The sequence below is a fragment of the Salvia splendens genome, chromosome 7, assembly GCF_004379255.2.
Source record: "Salvia splendens isolate huo1 chromosome 7, SspV2, whole genome shotgun sequence".
In the NCBI taxonomy this organism is placed as follows: Eukaryota; Viridiplantae; Streptophyta; class Magnoliopsida; order Lamiales; family Lamiaceae; genus Salvia; species Salvia splendens.
In genome coordinates this window covers 29,754,192-29,773,763 of record NC_056038.1, presented here as the reverse complement: position 1 = coordinate 29,773,763, position 19,572 = coordinate 29,754,192, and the positions used below count along the sequence as shown (strand labels likewise).

At 41.0% G+C, this 19,572-nt stretch overlaps 1 protein-coding gene across 1 annotated transcript; it reads right to left on the bottom strand.

Moving 5' to 3' along the window:
• Positions 1–9,781: 9,781 nt before the first annotated feature.
• Positions 9,782–18,579, bottom strand: LOC121742330 (transcription initiation factor IIF subunit alpha-like). The gene is made up of 10 exons (XM_042135443.1): positions 18,446–18,579; positions 18,136–18,318; positions 17,182–17,334; positions 16,166–16,311; positions 15,727–16,097; positions 12,549–12,664; positions 11,747–11,887; positions 11,231–11,440; positions 10,915–11,127; positions 9,782–10,168 (listed from the first exon to the last, which is right to left on the bottom strand). The coding sequence occupies exons 2-10, from the start codon at positions 18,304–18,306 to the stop codon at positions 10,070–10,072; spliced, it is 1,620 nt and encodes a 539-aa protein (XP_041991377.1). The 5' UTR covers positions 18,307–18,318; positions 18,446–18,579; the 3' UTR covers positions 9,782–10,069.
• Between the last annotated feature and the right edge of the window lie 993 nt (positions 18,580–19,572).

Below are 19,572 nucleotides of genomic sequence, written 5' to 3'. Positions count from 1 at the left end.
GAAGGTTCAGGAATCAATTAGGATAAGGCTAAATTTTAATGATTAAGCAAGTAGCATATGTTTTTTAAAGCATACGAGGGTAAGGATGATTCCGCGAATTTTTGATGATGATAAATGCTCGTAAAAATAAATTACGACACAGAGAATTTTACGTGGTTCGATTTACTGAGGTAAATCTACGTCCACGGGGAGAAATGGGGGCAGGTTTGTATTGCTTGATCTGCGAATTACAGCTTACAACACAGACTTGCTATATGATTATTTCTCTAGAGAGATTCTAACTCTTTTCTATCAGATCTAAGTTCTATTTATACATTGAACTAAGATCGTGGCTTACATCATCACTCTAGGTCGTGGAGGTCGTGTAGGTCATGGCCTAAGATCGTGGCCTGAGTTGACGCCACGTGGTAGTGGGTGTGTTGGAAGTTGTGGAAATCCTGCATGGGTCCACTAACTCCTTGTTCGGTCGAATACTGAGACCGAACTGCTTTGGTTGCCGATCTGAGAGTAGAGCTTGATGCCGACCTGAGAGCAGAGCTTGATTGGTTGGCTTTTACCGAGCTGTAGGCTGAGGCCGAACTCTTTGGTAATGCCGAACTCCTCCGAACTCTTTGGTAATGCCGAACTCATACTCTTCCTTGGGCTTTGGGCTGATGGGCCGTCACTGCTGTTGGGCTTGTTTAGTTCGTACCCCATCACTACCCCCCCCCGAAAGACGAAGTGAATCACTTCGGCGAAGCGAGTCACTTCGGCATTCTGGATAAAGGTACGGGGGAGGCTGACGTCAGGGGACGTGCCTTGCATGTGACTGCATTAAATGCGACAGTAAAATCCGGCCGTTGAATCCTGAAAAGGTGGGATTCGAAACGGTGCGACGATTTTGAAATCTTCGCCGAATCTGATAAATATGCTCTTTCTTCCTCATTTGAACACCTTTGCTGTTGCGTCTTCTATACTCTCTCTTTCTCGAGAAATTTTCTTCCGCTTTCAAGAGCTTCTTCAGACTTTCTTCACTTTCAAAAAGTAAGAAAAATGTCTTCTTCTTCTTCTTCGGTGTCGGGTAGCGGTAGGAAAGGGGATAAGGGGTCTTCTAGCCGGAAAGAATCCGGGGAGAAGACCGTAGAGTATTTTCACAGTATCTTGAGTAAGGATACTGTGATATCCCTTCACGAGAAATATTTTTTACCTGGGGGGAAGGCGGTGGTTCCCGACGATGATCATAGGGCTAACGACCCGCCGGAGGGTTATGCCACCGTTTACGAAGCCTGCTTAGAATGCGGGCTTCGTTTTCCTCTTCCCCCACCTTTTGTAGAGCTTCTTGATTTTTTTCAACTCCCTTTAGGTCAGGTGACTCCGAACTCTTGGAGGCACTTATCGGCTTTTGCTGCCGAACTGCGTAGGCTAGATAAGGATCTGTCTCTGAGGGCAATCCTTAATTTTTTCCAGTTTAAAAGGAAGGGATCTTGGTTCTACTTGATCCCCTTACAGCCTTTTAGGGCCTTCTGCCGAACCAAGTGGCCGAAATGGCAAAACCGTTTCTTTTTTTATAATAGGACTTCGGCTCCGGGCTTTCCTTGGAGAAGGCCGAAGTCCGTGATTCCCCATCCTCGGTTAGAACCGTTGGCCGAGCTCGAGGGCGAGCTCAATAAGATTCCTATGATTAGGAAACAGTATTCGGAAACTGAGCTCGTCAAGGGCGACCTCGTGTTCAATATCTCGTCTTCGGACGAAGAGGCCGAGGGTGAGGATTTCTCTTTATCTTTATGCTCTACTGCTTTAACGAAGAAAACTAACCTTGTTTTCTTGCTTTTTGGCAGTGTTCATGCTGAATAAGGCTATCCGAAAGTCCTCCGAGCTTGAGGAGCCGGAGAAAGAGAAGGCTACCAGCTCGGCGCCTGATGCCGAGAAGAATCCGAAGAGGCAAAAGACCTCTTCGGGTCCAAAGAAGCCGGAGTCGACTTCGGCAAGTAGGAAGGGGAGGACCCAGAAGCCCCCGAGAGCGCCAGAGAAAGATGTGGTCTTGGCGCCTCCTTCGGAGCATATCTGTGAGCCATTTTTATGGCCCACGGACTTCGCCGAGGTGAATTGTCTTCTTGATTCTTTGGCTTGGCTTCTGTCCTGTATTTTTGGTGCCCTCTGTTGACTTTTTTTCCTTGTCCATTTTCAGAGGAACGATATGCTCTCCAAGCTCGTCGCCGTCGAACTCTCCAAAGCGTCCAACGACTATGCTGAGATGCAGAGGAAATTGGCGGCTGCTTGTCACCGGGCCGAGCAGGCCGAGGCAAACTTTGAGAAAGCCAGAGCTGCTAGGATTTCGGCCCAGGATGAAGCTCAGTTTGCCAAAAACCAGCTCGTCATCCAGCGAGAGCAGACGAAACGGAGTGATGCTGCCGCCGTGGTTGCCCAGGGGGAGGCTCTCCGTGTTTACACGGAGAAACTCTTTTTGAGTAGCCAGTTCTCGGCTTTTGTCGGTAGTCTGGTAAGGCTAATTGCCGATAAGGGCGAGCAGGGGGCCGATGTCGTACTGCCTCTGTACAGCCGAGAGATAGCAGCTCGGCTTCAGAATCTGCCGCTCCTTGAGGAGCTCGCTTCATCTTCGGTCCTGCTTTCTGCAGACCGAGTCCGGAGTTGTCGAGCTGATCGGGACGAGAACCTGGAGGCTATCTTTGCCTCCGTGGGACCCGTTTCACCCGCTTCGACTTACAACGGAGAGGGTGAGGCCGAGCCGCTGGAGCGGGAGGCCGAAGTCGAGCGAGCCGGGCATCCGGAGAAGGAAGCCGATCAGGAGGCGCAGCAGATCGGCTACGGTGGCGCCGAGCAGGCTGGGGAGAGCAAGGAGGCAGAGGCTGAAGCTGAAGCAGATAAGGAGAAGGAAGCTGAACCTCACCGAGAAGGCGGAGACGAAGCTAGCGAAGTATGATTTCGTCTCCCTTCTCTTAGTTTAGTTTCTTCCTTTATGTAAAATGGCCTTGAAGCCCTCCTTGTATAGAAAAATTTTTTTTCTTATGAATGAAAAAATTCTTCTTTCTGCTCTTGTGTCTTCGTTTAGCCTTTCGTACTCTCTTACTCCTGTTGTGGTTTACTACCTGCTCGGTAAGCTGAAATGCCGAACTGACGTAGCTGCTTTGTATTCTTAACTCTCAAGGAGCTGGAGATACTTCACTGGAAACGGCTGTACTCTTCGGCTTTAGACGAAGCTGAGAAAAGAGCTATAGCCGATCAGACGAAGAATGACGAGCTTCTGGCTCGTTTAGTGAAGCTGGAGGCCGATAATAAGGACTTAGAGTCCGATAAGAATGATCTGGAGGCCGAGCTGAATACGACCATTGCTGAGAGGACTGCGTACGAGGATTACATCCGTGTGCGCGGGGGAATGACCATATCAGATGCTCAGAGTCGAGTTGACGAACTGTGGGAGGAATATAATGTACTCCGGAGGAACAATGCGCTGGAGAGCTCGGCTTGCCAACAAGTCGTGACATCATTGCGGCGCTGGGCTTCTCGGTACAACATTGTTCTTTCTCGGCGCCCCTCCATAGAAAGATTCCTTCGGCATATCGCGCCAACAGATGCTCGCACTCCAGATCAAACCTCTGGTTCCCTTGTTCAAAATCCTACTCCCAGCCAACAACGAACTCCGGAACAGCCGGAAACGTCAAGACGAGAACGGGCTCAGGAGCAACCGGAATCGTCAAGACAGGGACGGACTGAAATTCGCCGAGGAGTTGTGACTATGAGCGAGCAAGATCAGCAGATGCTTATTGCAGAGACTCTTCATCGCCGAGGTGTTAGGACTTCTCGAGCTCGGGGAAGAGGCGTTGGGTCGAGGATAGCATCTCGTCGACCTGCTTATTCTTCATCTGCTCGGAACAACCGAAATCGGCTTCCAGAGGATTTTGCAGATAGGTGGCTTAACTTCAGCAACCCTGGACAGTAGAATAGTCCTTTGTAATAGCGTAACGCCATTTTGTAGGGTAGCGGAGTTGTGTGCCGAACAAGATTTGAAAATGAAATTTTGTTTTTGTTTTCGCTTCTAACACTGTGTATTTACAGCTTAGCGAAAAAATTTCATCGTACTTGTCCTCGGTCTTATGAAGTAAACTTCTTTGACCGGACTTGTCTTTGGTCTGATGAAATAAACATCTTTGACCGGACTCGTCTTTGGTCTGATGAAATAAACATCTTTGATCCGGACTCGTCTTTGGTCTGATGAAATAAACATCTTTGACCGGACTCGTCTTTGGTCTGATGAAATAAACATCTTTGACCGGACTCGTCTTTGGTCTGATGAAATAAACATCTTTGACCGGACTCGTCTTTGGTCTGTGTTCTAATTTGGCGATTTTTGTCGCCGGGATCGAACTTTCCCTTGTCCTAATTCGGCGAGTTTTATCGCGTGGATCGGACTTTCCCAGTTAACCGAAGTGGTCTTATGCAGTAAACCTCTTTGACTAGACATGGTCGTCCTCTGTCTTATGAGGTAAACTGCTTTGACCGAACTTGGTCGTCCTAATTCGGCGAGTTTTATCGCGTGGATTGGACTTTCCCTTGTCCTAATTCAGGCAAGTTTTATCGCGAGAATCGGACTTTTGTTGCAGTTCGTTTCAGACGAAGTGCTTGATTCTTAAGCAGAATTGTGGTCTTGTATCCTCTTTAGAAGCTTTGACACACAATCGTGGGCTTGTTGCAGCTCGTTTCAGACGAACTGCTTGTTTAAGCTGAATTGAGGTCTTGTATCCTCTTTAGAAGCTTTGACGCACAATCGTTGGCTTGTTGCAGCTCGTTTCAGACGAACTGCTTGTTTAAGCTGAATTGTGGTCTTGTATCCTCTTTAGAAGCTTTGACGCACAATCGTTGGCTTGTTGCAGCTCGTTTCGGACGAACTGCTTGTTTAAGCTGAATTGTGGTCTTGTATCCTCTTTAGAAGCTTTGACACACAATCGTGGGCTTGTATATGTTCTAAGAAGGGGATCAGCCTTCGAAGAACAAGATACCTCAGTAACATTTGTAAGAGACGACACGCACATAGACAAGGCATATAGACAAATAAAAAGCACATAGAGACGAACAAAAACCAAGCAAACCAAAGAAAGCACATTGACCGGACTGTCTCTTACAAATGGAACTTTTTGAGGTTGGAAACGTACCATGTTCGGGGTACTTGTGCTCTTGACACGTGAGTCAATTTGTAAGACCCTTTGCCGAGGACTTCTGACACCCGATATGGAACTTCCCATGTGGGTTCGAGTTCGCCCAGCTTTTCTGCTCGGCTTACTTCGTTGTTTCTCAAGATGAGATCTCCCACTTGAAATTGCAGCTTTTTCACCCTTTGGTTATAATACCGGGCTACTTGCTCCTTGTACTTGGCTGCTTTTATGCAGGCCAATTCTCTTCTTTCTTCGGCCAGATGTAGTTCGGCTCTTAGTCCGTCACCATTCATTTCTGAGGAGAAATTGAGTTCGGGGACTGGATATGCCGATCTCAACCGGAATCACGGCTTCAGTGCCGTACACCATCGAGTTCGGCTCCGGTGTGACTTCGGTCATTTCGCCGGCCTCTGATTCCGGCTGCTGTGATTGCTATGCTTGATGGTGCCGAACTGATTGCTCGGCACTTTTAAGCGCAATCTGCGAACACACTTGCTCTTTTTCGATCACCTCGGATGACCGCTATCTCTCCTTTAGTGGAGAAGGTGTTCGGCGAGGATGCCTCTGATCGCTATGACCGGGCTTCTTTTTGTCTTCTCTAGATGAGCTGTCTAAAGACCGTTTTCGACGGTCTGCCTCATCGGCACGAGAAAACTTGTCCGCAATGTCCCACATCTCTTGAGCTGTTTGCGGACCGCACTCCACGAGCTTTCTGTAGAGAGCTCCGGGCAGGATTCCATTTTGGAATGCCGAAATGACAAGTAGATCATTGAGATTATCTACCTGTAGGCATTCCTTATGGAATCTCGTCAGGAAGTCGCTGATCTTTTCGTCGCGACCTTGACGTATAGAAAGCAGCTGAGCCGAAGTATTTCGGGCTTCCGCTTTCTGAAAGAACCTCCTGTGGAAAGCATCCATCAGATCTCGGTAGGATCTAATGCTGCCTTGAGGAAGGCTGTCGAACCACCTTCTGGCGTTCCCGATGAGCAGCTCGGGGAACAGCTTGCACATATGGACCTCATTGAGACCTTGGTTCGCCATATTATACTGATAGCGTCCCAGGAAGTCATGAGGATCCACGAGTCCGTCATAGGTTATCGACGGAGTTCGGTAGTTCTGTGGAAGGGGAGTTCGGGTAATATCGTCCGAGAACGGAGTCCTCCATGCTCCGTACATGGCGAACCCGACATTTCTTCGGTATGGAGGAGATGGAGTTCTCCTGTGATTCCGGTACCGAGGATTCTTTCTTCTGGAAGACATGATACTACTGCGGTAGTGACTGTCTCGTATGGAGGGAGAGGGAGAATCCGCCGTTTTCGCCTCCGGCTGCTTTTGGCTTCTCTGCAGGAAGGTTAAGAATTCCTCCTGCTTTTCAGCCAAAAACAGCTTGACAGCCCCGTTCAAATCGGGCTGCTGGGAAGACTCGGTGTGACGGCTTTTGGAGCGGCTTGTTCCTTCGCCATGAGAACTGGTGGTGGATTTATCCCTAGGCTGTTTTCCAGACCTATGGGATGGATTGGCTTCCTCCTGGTTCTCACGGGCAGGAATACGGGTACTCTGCGATCTGGTATGCATTTTTTGGGTTGAAAAAATGGTCAAAAATTCGCTTTATCACAAATTTGGTTCTCTGGTTCCCACAGACGGCGCCAGTGATGATTCCGCGAATTTTTGATGATGATAAATGCTCGTAAAAATAAATTACGACACAGAGAATTTTACGTGGTTCGATTTACTGAGGTAAATCTACGTCCACGGGGAGAAATGGGGGCAGGTTTGTATTGCTTGATCTGCGAATTACAGCTTACAACACAGACTTGCTATATGATTATTTCTCTAGAGAGATTCTAACTCTTTTCTATCAGATCTAAGTTCTATTTATACATTGAACTAAGATCGTGGCTTACATCATCACTCTAGGTCGTGGAGGTCGTGTAGGTCATGGCCTAAGATCGTGGCCTGAGTTGACGCCACGTGGTAGTGGGTGTGTTGGAAGTTGTGGAAATCCTGCATGGGTCCACTAACTCCTTGTTCGGTCGAATACTGAGACCGAACTGCTTTGGTTGCCGATCTGAGAGTAGAGCTTGATGCCGACCTGAGAGCAGAGCTTGATTGGTTGGCTTTTACCGAGCTGTAGGCTGAGGCCGAACTCTTTGGTAATGCCGAACTCCTCCGAACTCTTTGGTAATGCCGAACTCATACTCTTCCTTGGGCTTTGGGCTGATGGGCCGTCACTGCTGTTGGGCTTGTTTAGTTCGTACCCCATCACTACTACTACACGAGTAAGAGGGTCCCGGGCTTCTCTGGGATTTGCATTATTCCTCAATTACGGGTCGATACATTGTAATGGGGATTTTAGGAAAATACTACTACCATCAGGTAGAATTAAATACTACTCCACTATCAAATAAGTTTAGTGCCTTTTAAGAAAAGAAAAAAAAAACAATTCCAAATTAATTAAGAGCCGTACAAAATTTAAAACCAATTTAATCTTTACTTAGGGTGTTCGGTTTGCAAGATTGTATCTTATGATTAAATTAGTAGTGTGTTTGGTTTATAAGATTTAGTCCTCCAACTCAATCCTAGATGGATAATCATGGGATAATTAGTCATAGCTAACCCCCTATGACTAAAATAATCTCACAACTCAATCCTAAATTGTATCTTGTATTATTTTATCTTGAAAACCGAACGCCACCATAGAGTAAAGATACTAACTAATTTAGTATGTTAAAAATATCAACACAAAGACATAAATTTATCAATATTCTTGTGTTGATAAACTTATGTGTTTGTGTTGATATTTAAATTTACATGTTGTATTGATATATTTATGTCTTTATGTTGATAATTTTAATGCACAGAATTGAAAGTTATTAGTTATTACTGTAAATTAGTTAGCACACTAACGCAACCCTTACTCTATATTCGCATATGTAGAGAGAGATTGTAAGGTTATGAACTTGGATGACCACACGTCTAAGTGCAGTTGTCCCTACTATATATGGAAACTAGTAGCAGCCAAAACTAAACGTAACAATCTTCACCCAGTAATAATTTTGAGTAGCAATTAATGAGTCATTTTCTATTAAAAATACCCATAAAGTTTTAGTCAACCGCGAGAAGCTAATTGCGTGAGAGATATTTTAGCCAATTTCTGAAAAAGACAAAAAAGAAGATTGAGTAGCAAAGTTAAAGTTTAGAGCATCTCCAATGCCGGCGTCAAAATCGCGATGCCGATTTTTCGCCGACGCCGGTTCTGACGCCGAACCATTGGAACCGGCGTCGGCGAAATCGGTGTCAAAATCGGCGTGGCCATGCCGATTCGCGCGATGACGCCGGTTCCGACGCCGGATTTGGCATGCGTATTTTGAGATAGCCGGTTCGAACAGCGACCTAAACGTCTTCAACTCGTCGCCCCTTTTCAACGAGCAGTGCCAGGACGTCGGTCCGGCCATCAGTTTTGTCGCCAACGGCAACCAGCATGATATGGGCTACTACTTGGCGGATGGGATATACCCTAGGTGGCCCGTCTTTGTGAAGACGATCCGGTGCGCATCAGATGCGAAGAAGGCCTACTTTGCGACGCGGCAGGAGTCGGCGCGAAAGGACGTGGAGCGCGCATTTGGTGTGCTTCAGGCTCGATGGGCTGCAGTTAAGGGACCAACGCGTTTGTGGAATGTCGACTGCATTGCTGATATAATGTACGCCCGTATTATTATGCACAACATGATTGTCGAAGATGAAGGTGTACAACTGACTGATTGGGCCAACGACGATAATGAGGCCGGTCCAAGCCACGGCGTCGCCACCGCCAACGTACGAGGTGGGGTACCTCACGATGAAGAAGCCCTCATCCAAGCACATGCCGACATGCGTCAGACAGAGGCTCATATTCGACTCCAAAAGGATTTGGTTGAAGAGTTGTGGGCGCGGAGGATTGCAAGGCGTTAGTTTTTATGTAAATTTATGTAATTTTTTTAAATGTAATTTTTTTAAATGTATTTTTTTTAAATTATTGTACTTTTTGAAATTTTAATATTATTATTCGAATTTTCCGTATTTGTCTCGTAAATTAAATTCCGTATGTTGATACGAGTGTAAATTAAATTATATAATTGTTATTAGTGATGTGGATAGGTAGTGTGAAGGCTATGTGAGGGCTATTTGATGTCCAGTTGATGTGGCAAGCTGATGTGGCAGGAGAATTGTAGTGCTGATGATGTGACAGTGTGAAGGCTATATATGGGCTATTTGACGTCCAGTCTTACTGGAGATGCTCTTATGGAGTATTCATATTTTCATTCTCCTTTTTATAACCCTGGTTTGAAATGTGTGACGTGGAAACTAGTGTAGGGTTTGCACCTCTTTAATTGGGATATTCACTTGCAATAAATAGTGTTATTGAAAATTTCCAAATAAATGAAAACTGCAAATACCTGATAAATCCAAAAACAATTATATAGATATTTAGTTATAATAAAGGATTGGTTAGAAATCATTTAATTTTGAGGGAAATTTGATAGTATTAGATAATCCTATAACTTTAAAACTTGGTCTATAAAACTGTCGACCCTTGTTTGCGTTTTCAGTTTTTTATGTGTCACTGCTTACTACTCCCGATTTGGAATTAGATATGAGCAAGTATCATTTGGATAGATGCGACACAGATCCCGATGTATACAACAATACAAATCTTTGTTTCAGATAGCGGCACACGTCTAGTGTGGGTTAACTATACTGTATGTATCTCGTCACCAGCGTTAAGGATGATGGTATCCTTATTATGGCTATAAAAAGGCAATGCATCCCAAAGAAAAGAAGAAGAAAGACTTCAGCAATCGAATTGATCATTGGTTCGGACTGTTCTCTCTGGCATTCCACCAATTTGTATTCCCAAAATAAAGCAAGGAGGTATAAAGTCACTACGCCAAGTTATCTCTAAGAACTACGTAGTTTGTGGCACCATTGGTCTTTTGGATCTTTGATATCCTTTTCATTATAGCTGAAAAAGCATCCTTTTCCTGCATCCACACCAACTTGCCTAGAGTTAACATTTCCAAGACAAATGCTGAAAATTTGACTATAAGCCACATAGTACAAATCTTGCATGAATATACAAAGAGCTTAAAACACAAGGAGCCTATCATGGCCAAAGTTGTGCCACTGGAGCCTAAGCATAGGATGGGTGATGTACTAACAAATAGGCTCACATCAGTTAAGATATGGGGTTGATGAGACTCATATCTCTGAAGCTTCTATGCAAGACATGTTAAAATAGGACTCATTATAAACCAGAATCATCTATTAACTATATGGCTGGCGTACATAGTACAAATATTTGTACAGACTCCCTATAAGTAGAAGCCTGGTCAGGGACTTTATGCAACAACACAATACAGTAATGACAACTTACTTTTCAAAAACACTAGCAGAGAGATGGGACACAGGGAAAAAGTAGCTTTGACTATAATCAAAGGAGGTACATTTTGTTCTGGTCATTCAAGTAGAAGTATCAAAAGAACCAAATACTGTCATAATCAATGGAACTTCAGGTTTATTTGATCTCTCTGATAGTTGGAAATCCACACAACCCAGAGATGGGGGAAACCGGCAGATATTCCATAACTATTAATAAACCAATTAGATCCAACAACAATTTAAATTTTCATAAGTGTTGAAAAGATGTAAGAACTGAAAAAAAAATTAAAACATGCATAGCATAAGGTAATTGGAGGGAGAAAAAAGAACGGAAGATGAATTCCCTGACCTCTTTTGTCTTCAATCTGGATCTGAATTTAGCCAGAAGATCCTTCGTGGTCACTGGCGTCTTTGGTAGTAGAACAGCCCTAATTTCTTCTTCAGTAACTGGTCCAGTTGCTGGTGCTGACACACTTTTTGATGATGTGGGTGGCATTGCACCTTTAGGATGTGCAACGCTTTTTAAGGATGAAGCATTCTCATCTTTCACAGCTCTTGTTTCCTGTATTCCAATAAAAGATTCCACTGAATAAAGCAACCACAAACACAGAGTATTGACCTATGGAAAGGATCAGTATAAGAGTACTGCACAAATGCAATCTCACATTTTCTGTTTTCACTTTCTTTAAAGGTGCACTGTTCGGTGTTTTTGAATCATCACTGCTGACTTTTCTTTTCCCCTTGGACGATTTTGAAGTAGATGGTGTCCCACGACCAGCTGTAGAATTTGTTGCTTTAAGGGGACTGTTGTTATGAATTGGCTCCTCTTTTGGAGCTTCCTTCTTTGGGATCACTGGTGATATATCATCATCCGCCTAAAATAGGTGGAAAAATTAAATATCAGGATAAGCTGGGTTCAGAAACTTGATTTGAACAAATAAAAATTTAAACTTTCTAAATTCATGGATATGGGGCCTCTTTTTATTGTAAAACAAAATTAAATTTTTTTCTTTATTCCAATTTCCAAATAATGCAAATAGGTTAGTTTCCAAGAAACCATGTGCAGGACATTGGATGTTTTTCAGGTTCAAAATCTGCACCACCAAGGCAATGTGTTTGTGTGTTGATATAACTCCTTGAGATAAAAACAACAAACTAGAATGTGGCATCAAACAACATACATCATCGTCATCATCGTCATCCTCGGAGTCAGAATCATTCAGCCCATTAGATCGCCCGAGTAGCTTCTTCAGCTCTTTTCCAGATTTACTCAACCCTCCCTCCTTATCTTCTTCGTCAGCTTCATCCTCATCCTCATCATCCTGAGATAAACGAAATAACAAGAATAACACCTTCATTTAAACTGGGGCTTCAATCACAACACATGCAATGGCGCTAATGGATATCATAAGCATTTAGTGGTTGTGTTAATGTCCCATGAGAAATAAAAGGTTGGCAGGGAACAATATATCATTTGCTCCAAATCAAAAGGACTGGAAAGCAAACTATTTTTTTTAAAGTTGCACATTCAGCCAGACTCATGTGATCCACCAAGCATACTACACAGCCTTTCAAACTATAAAAAACCAGGAAGAAGTTCATCATCTAAAGTTAGTCCCTTGAAAACCTATAACATGTACTCCCTCCGTCCATGAAATAATGTCTCTTTTTCCATTTCGGGGCGTCCATGATTTTGGTTTAGTTAGGTCTCCCTAGCTTATATGCTTATCAGCTATAAGAATTTTAAACAACTAACATCTTGACATAATAACTGTTAGGCACTCAAGAAATTGAATGATTTATGCAACTTCAGCTACCGCGAATAGGGATCAATCAAACTTGCAACATCGAGAAAAATATAAGCATGCATGCATACTTCAGGCAAATGGAAGATTCTATTGAGTATTTATCATTAGGTTCCTTCATTCCAGTATATATGAAACTCAGCTAAGTTCTAAAGGTAGAATAACTGTAAATTATGACCTGCTTAATTTCTGGAGGTGCAGGGATCTCAGGGGCCAAATCATCACGTTCATCCGGATCAATTCCAACTGCTTCATCGTCGTCAGTGAAAATTTCTTCATGTTCCCAATCATCACCTGATGACAATCATCAAAGGTCAGAGGGGGGAAGACCTTCCTAGGTAATAGCCACTCCATATGTGTCTCTATTATGAATTCGGTTTACACCAACTGAAGGTTTAGGGAGTTATTGTAGAACAATAAAATATAGATATAAGTGGAAAAGTAAATAGACATAGTAGAGAAAGTAGTAGTGTATTTGGTGTATCTTATTACTCAACACAGGCCACATATATAGAGTACAAAACACTAAGCTAGGCTATGTCACATAACCGATGTGGGACAGAATACTAATATTCTTAACACTCCCCCTCAAGCTGAACATCTATATTGTTCAGCTTGGTACAAAGTTCTCAAAAATGTTTTTCCTCAAACATCGGCAGCAATAGTAGTAGCCGAAACTATAGGGCAGTAGTAGTTGCAGCCAGTGTTGTTAGGGTCGCGGGGCGCATCGGGTCGATGAGGTAAAAATTCGGGTCGCGGGTCGACGAGTCGACTGGGTCGAGAGACCCACAAATCTAGGCTAATTGTTTTGCCTTTTAATATTAAATAAAATAAATAAATTGCTCTAATGTTTATAATATATCAAATAATATAAATGTAGACGCAATTCATGTGAATAGAGATAAAGTAGAAAATAGAAATGATCAAAATATCAATACAATTCATAAGTCATAACACAATAAATAATTGATACCATTGTCTAAAAATATCAAAACAAAGGAATATATGAAGGGTGGCAGCAAAAGATCTTTGAATTGTTTATTTGTTTAGGAGTGAAGAGGTCGAATTCTAAAGTGTAGAAAGTAGGTTTGAAATGTTTGATGTGGTGCATGCATATATATAGAGAATTGTGATTCAGAGAGTCAGAAAACATGTGAGAGATTTGAGAAAATCAGAGATAGCATATGTTTAGGGCGACCCAGGCAACCCACTCGACCCAACGGCAACCCTGTATCTCGATCAACCCACCCATGTTGGGGCGGTGATGGTCTCGACCCAGGCGACCCTGGCGACCCGAGCAACCCGAACGACATTTTGACAACATTGATCTGCATCTGCTACAGTTGCAACAACTGCCCTACGGCCGCTACTCTGCTACAGCTGATACTACTACCCTGCATCTGCTACAGTTGCAACTACTGCAACTACTGTCCAGAGTGTCCAATTGCTACTCTGCTACAGCTGACACTAACTACCATGCATCTGCTACTCTGCTACAGTTGCTACTACTGCTACTACTGCACTATAGCTGCTACTCTGCTACAGCTACTACTACTCTGCCTTGCAGCTCTACTTATGCAACAGCTGCAACCAGTGTTGTCAAAATGTCGCTCGGGTCGCTCGGGTCGCCCGGGTCGCCTGGGTCGAGACCATCACCGCCCCAACATGGGTGGGTTGATTGAGATACAGGGTCGTCATTGGGTCGAGTGGGTCGCCTGGGTCGCCCTAAACATATGCTATCTCTGATTTTCTCAAATCTCTCACATGTTTTCTGACTCTCTGATTCACAATTCTCTATATATATGCATGCACCACATCAAACTTTTCAAACCTACTTTCTACACTTTAGAATTCGGCCTCTTCACTCCTAAACAAATAAACAATTCAAAGATCTTTTGTTGCCACCCTTCATATATTCCTTTGTTTTGATATTTTCAGACAATAGTATCAATTATTTATTGTGTTATGACTTATGAATTGTTTTGATATTTTGATCATTTCTATTTTCCACTTTATCTCTATTCACATAAATTGCGTCTACATTTATATTATTTGATATATTATAAACATTAGAGCAATATATTTATTTTATTTAATATTAAAAGGCAAAACAATTAGCCTAGATTTGTGGGTCTCTCGACCCAGTCGACTCGTCGACCCGAATTTTTACCTCTTCGACCCGATGCGCCCCGCGACCCTAACAACACTGATGCTGATGCAGATGCAGATGCAGGACAGTGACAGTTGTAGCAGAGTAGCAACGGTAAAGTAGAAGTAATAGATGCAGTGTAGTAGTGACTACAACGAGTAGCAACTGTAGCAAGAGGACAACTGTAGGAGGAGTGGAATAATAACTGTTGACAAGAGAGCGCAGGTAGATAAAAAGCAAGCGAGAGCGCAGACAGATAATAGCGCAGAGCAACGGAGCAGGAGTAGAACAACATGCAAATAATAGCGCAGAATGCAGCAACGTAAAAACCCTCGTTTGGGCAGAGTAGCTGAGTAGAACATAGTAGAACTGTAATTTCGGAAAGAGTGGTATAGCAGAACCATAATAGTGTAGAATGCAGCAACTTGGTCAGAAACCCTAGTTTGGGCAGAGAAGAGCAGATGGGCAATATAGTAGTGGTAGAAACCCAAATTTGGACATAATAGCGCAGTAGAGCAGAACAAAACATAATTTCAAGTAGAGTAGAGTAGCGACGGAAGAGCAAAGTGGGGACAGTAGAGCGGGCAGCGGCAGAAACCCTAATATAGTTCTTTTTTTTGGAAACCCTAATTTTCTAGAGACGGATTCGAATCTGCTCTGATACCATGTAGAACAGTAAAATATAGATATAAGCGGAAAAGTAAATACACATAGTAGAGAAAGTAGTTGTGTATTTGGTGTATCTTATTACTCAACACAGGCCACATATATATAGTACAAAACACTAAGCTAGGCTATGTCACATAATCGATGTGGGACGGAATACTAATATTCTTAACAGTTATGAAAGTAGTTTTCTAAATTTCTAACAAAAAAAGTATGAACTCTATTTCAAATTAGATTTTAGCAAAAAAAAAATTCATTTCAAAACATAGGTTTTGTTGAGAAATGTGTTTTAATGGTAAAATATGACAGACACAGAGCATTGTATATATGATGGATGAACTAGAAAGGTCTACAGCAGACGGCTGGCAAAGATAAATTCAAATTGAGAAAGAGAGAAATGACTGTGGGATGACATCACATGTCACTGGCAACTGCCAACATGATAGAACCATCTCTACTTTTCCTACACACTCAAACAAACACATGCATATGAGAATCCAGTAACAGAATCATGAGCGAAGAGAAAAATATCAACACTCACCCTTCTCAATATCATCATCATCAAAGTCAAGGTCACCACCTCTTGGACCTTCTTCATCGTCATCCCCACTTTTCTTGTTGAGACCCAACCTGTTTTTTCTTGCTGACTCTTCATCTTCATCTTCGTCTCCTCTATCTGAAACATTGGCTTCATCATCATCCCCTGTAGTTTTTTTGCGCCCCCTCCCACTACCAGATGCACCTTCCCGACCATCAAACTTCTCAACTTCACCAAAGGCTGCAGCTCCATTGTTTGCTGCTTTCATCATCCATCTCTGGTAGCCATCAGCTGTTTTCCTTCTATTATTCATCTTTTCTTCGGCTTCCTCCAAGGTTAGTTGCTTATATTGTGCCACTTTGTTGAAATTGTACCTATAATCAACAACTATGAAATGGATTTTAAAAGAGCAAAAACATGGGTGTGAAGCAACGCTGATTACCAGGACCCAGCAGGAATAGCAACAAATTCCTTTCCTTGAAGCATTAGAAGATAATATGTGGCTGTCTGTGTGCCCTCAAGGTGACCATGGAATTGAAACTGACCCGTTTCGTCTTCCAGTAGCCAAGGTTTATCCTTGAATTTCTCCTACAGAGCAAAATTAAATGATGAGTGCAATCGGTTATAGAATGACAAAAAATTTAAAAAGAAAAGAATGTGCTGAATCTGACAATTAAAATTCAGTGTTTGCAGTAATCTTTTCTATAATACCTCAGTCGAAGAAAAGAGGACATGGTCATGAAAATTACTATAGCAACAGGGGTGGATCTATTCAGTGGCTGCACTGTACTCCAGCCTAAAACTTTTTCTTATACCCATGTACTCCCTCTGTCTCATTATTCATGGCATGTATTCCTTTTTAGGCCATCCTATTTAACATGACACGTTTTCTTTTTAAGACACATTTATTACTCGTAGAACTTTAAACTCTCCTGAATATCAATGAGTCAATGACCAGGGTGGAGGGAGCATTATATTAAGACTAACCAAATTTAGCCCAACCCAAAAATATGAAATTTTGTTAACACGTTGAATTGAAAGAGATTTTGTTATATATAGTAGTATAAGATACAGAATCGGTTATTGATGAGTTTATGTCTTGAAGTTCCACAAGGCACAGCTTAATGTGAACATCAAAATATTTTGATATGTATAAAATTGAGTGTGCCGAATAGTTTATTTTTCAGCCGACTCATCATCAAATTTTGGATCCACCCATGTATAGAAACTTCCTCAACTACAAATAGCAAAGTTGAGAAAATATGAAAATAAAGGACTATTGCCTAAAACAAGGCTACTGGAACAACATCACAGATTCACAATTGTCTACAGAAGAATATGCTAGGAGATTGGAAAATTAGACGATCACATGCATGACAGAACTCTTTCACAAAAAAATAATATTGGTATAGCAAGATTTAACAAATGAGAACTAGATATTGATTCGGGAAGAAGTACCCTCAGAGTATCAGTCACTTGACGCCCCTGCAAACCTTCCTTCTGCAAGGTCCATTTATTCTCATTCTTCTTCTTAAAATTTGGTAATCCTGAGGCAAATCTTGCAATGAAATAATTTTTGTCGTTGCTGGAACTGGCACGTACATTATATTCCTACATTCAACAGATAACATCCACTTTTAAACATATGTCAAGGAAAATGATCTCTGATGCAAGTGAGTATAAACAACAAATTTATTGAATGCAGTTCATATCACCAATATTCATTTTCTCTATGCCAAATGTTAACAACAATGCAAGTTTTAGAGCCTCTAAACTATCTCCAAAAATGGTTACAGTTAAAACTCATAAATGTACTTCAAGTTTTGGTTATAAGATGCCATGTCAACTAGAACCTGGAAACCTAAAGACATAAACAGACAAACATCATTTTGACTTCAGATGCTAAAGCACACCAACTAACTTGATATTTCAGTTCATGTAAAAGTATATTACAGAAACAAACAATCCATTCTCTTATACTTGAATGGAGAAGTTAACCAATGAGTAAGATTGCTAGACATAAACAGACAAACGTCATTTTGACTTCAAATGCAAAAGCACACCAACTAACTTGATATTTTAGTTCATGTAAAAGTATATTAACAAAAAACAAACAATCCAGTCTCTTATACTTGGATGGAGAAGTTAATCAATGAGTAAGATTTCTAGAAATCCTTTGAATTACTCGAGTCACAGAAATGACAACTCATTAACTTAATATTCGGCACTCCAAATTGTCTACAGATAAACTATATAAATATAACTATTAAGAGTCTGCGTTCAAATTGACACCAACAGATATAGAGTTGTTTCATCCAGTTATGTGCATAATCATACAGAAATTAATGTAGGGATAAGTTACAACAAATCATTTCTGAAAATTTTCAATAATTTTTTCCAATTATGACGAACCCTAATCAGGCGAGTGATAGGGGTTCCGCACTCGTAGCACTTGGAACGTTTCTCGGCCATAGATTTGCCACAGCTCACGCATAGCGTCAGGTGCTTGCACGTGCTGCCGTAGAGCTCCGTCGTCGATCCACAGGCACCGCACGACGGCTTCAATATCAAATCAATTGACATCTTTCACCGTTCCTAATTTATTGATTTAAAAACCCACAATTAGGAATGACAGAGTAATTGAAATCAAGGGGGTGCTAGGGTGCGGATAAATCGATGTTAGGGTTCAGGTAATATCAGAGCTGAAAAGCTTGAATTCAACCTCGTCGACCAAAGGCAAACGCTTTCTTTCAGAAACAAATCTAATTTAGGATCGGAGATGTCATTCGCTATCTCTGTTTCGTAGTAAACCCTTCGCTATAAACATTGAAAATCTAAAATATAGAGGAAGACTACTGTTATTAAAAATAGATACATTTTGATGTAATATTTTCATAACTTTTTCTTTATTACGTTTTTTATGTAATATTTTCATAATTTTTTCTTTATTACGTTTTATATTTTGACTAATTTATATAATACTCCATATTTATATCATTAGATTATGATCATGGAATTCGGCTGAAACTTAAAAATTAAGAATTTTTTAAAATTAGATTTTTAGAAAGTAAAAGAAATAAAATTATGAAACTCTTTAAAATTATAACGGTAAATTCAATTGGTATTAATATAATACTATATTAAATTTTAATTTTATTGCATAATATAGTATATATAAAAAATAAAATATAAATTATATAGCTTTAAAATATACATTAGTTAAAAACATGTGAATATTTTTTTATTAAGTATTTATATAAACTAATATTTTGAAAGTAAAGATTAAAATCAAACTTAGAAGTTCTTAAAATCAAAATTGTAAATTCAATTAGTATTAATATATTATGTATCTAATTCGATTTTTTCAGAAAGAACAAGAGAAGATATTAACTTGATAGCTTTAAAATATTAAATAACGAGTTTAAAACATGTGATTATTTTTTTGATCGAGGTTCGATGTAAAGTTCAAAAATTAATGGATAAAGTAGGAGACAGACAAAGAGAAAAAATTGTGAATAAATTTCCATAAAAAAGAATATTCTATTGGTATTACAATAAATGCTTGAATTCATTTTTTAGAATGTTCCACTTAAAGTGAGTCATTTCTTTTTTAACGAAATATAATGAAATATAAATCATTTTCTTAAATCTTGTGCCCATAAGAAACATATCACTTATGACGAGACTGGGGTAAGTACTGATTTCGATGGACAGACCAAAATGAAAGCGGGGGAGTATTAAAATTTATATTTTCATAAAATTGTTAAATCATTCAAATTTTTTATAGTATTTTATTATTTTTTAATTCTTAACAAAAAAATATTATTGAAATTGATAAACTTTTTGTTT

What these genes read in the sequence shown, in the direction of transcription:
- LOC121742330 (XM_042135443.1), bottom strand. Translation starts at nt 18,306, where the DNA reads ATGTCAATTGATTTGATATTGAAGCCGTCGTGCGGTGCCTGTGGATCG. An exon ending in AAGTGACTGATACTCTGAGG is followed by an intron (nt 16,312 to 17,181) that starts GTACTTCTTCCC and finishes TTTGCTCTGTAG; the next exon opens with GAGAAATTCAAGGATAAACC. An exon ending in AGAAAGTGAAAACAGAAAAT is followed by an intron (nt 11,128 to 11,230) that starts GTGAGATTGCAT and finishes ATTGGAATACAG; the next exon opens with GAAACAAGAGCTGTGAAAGA.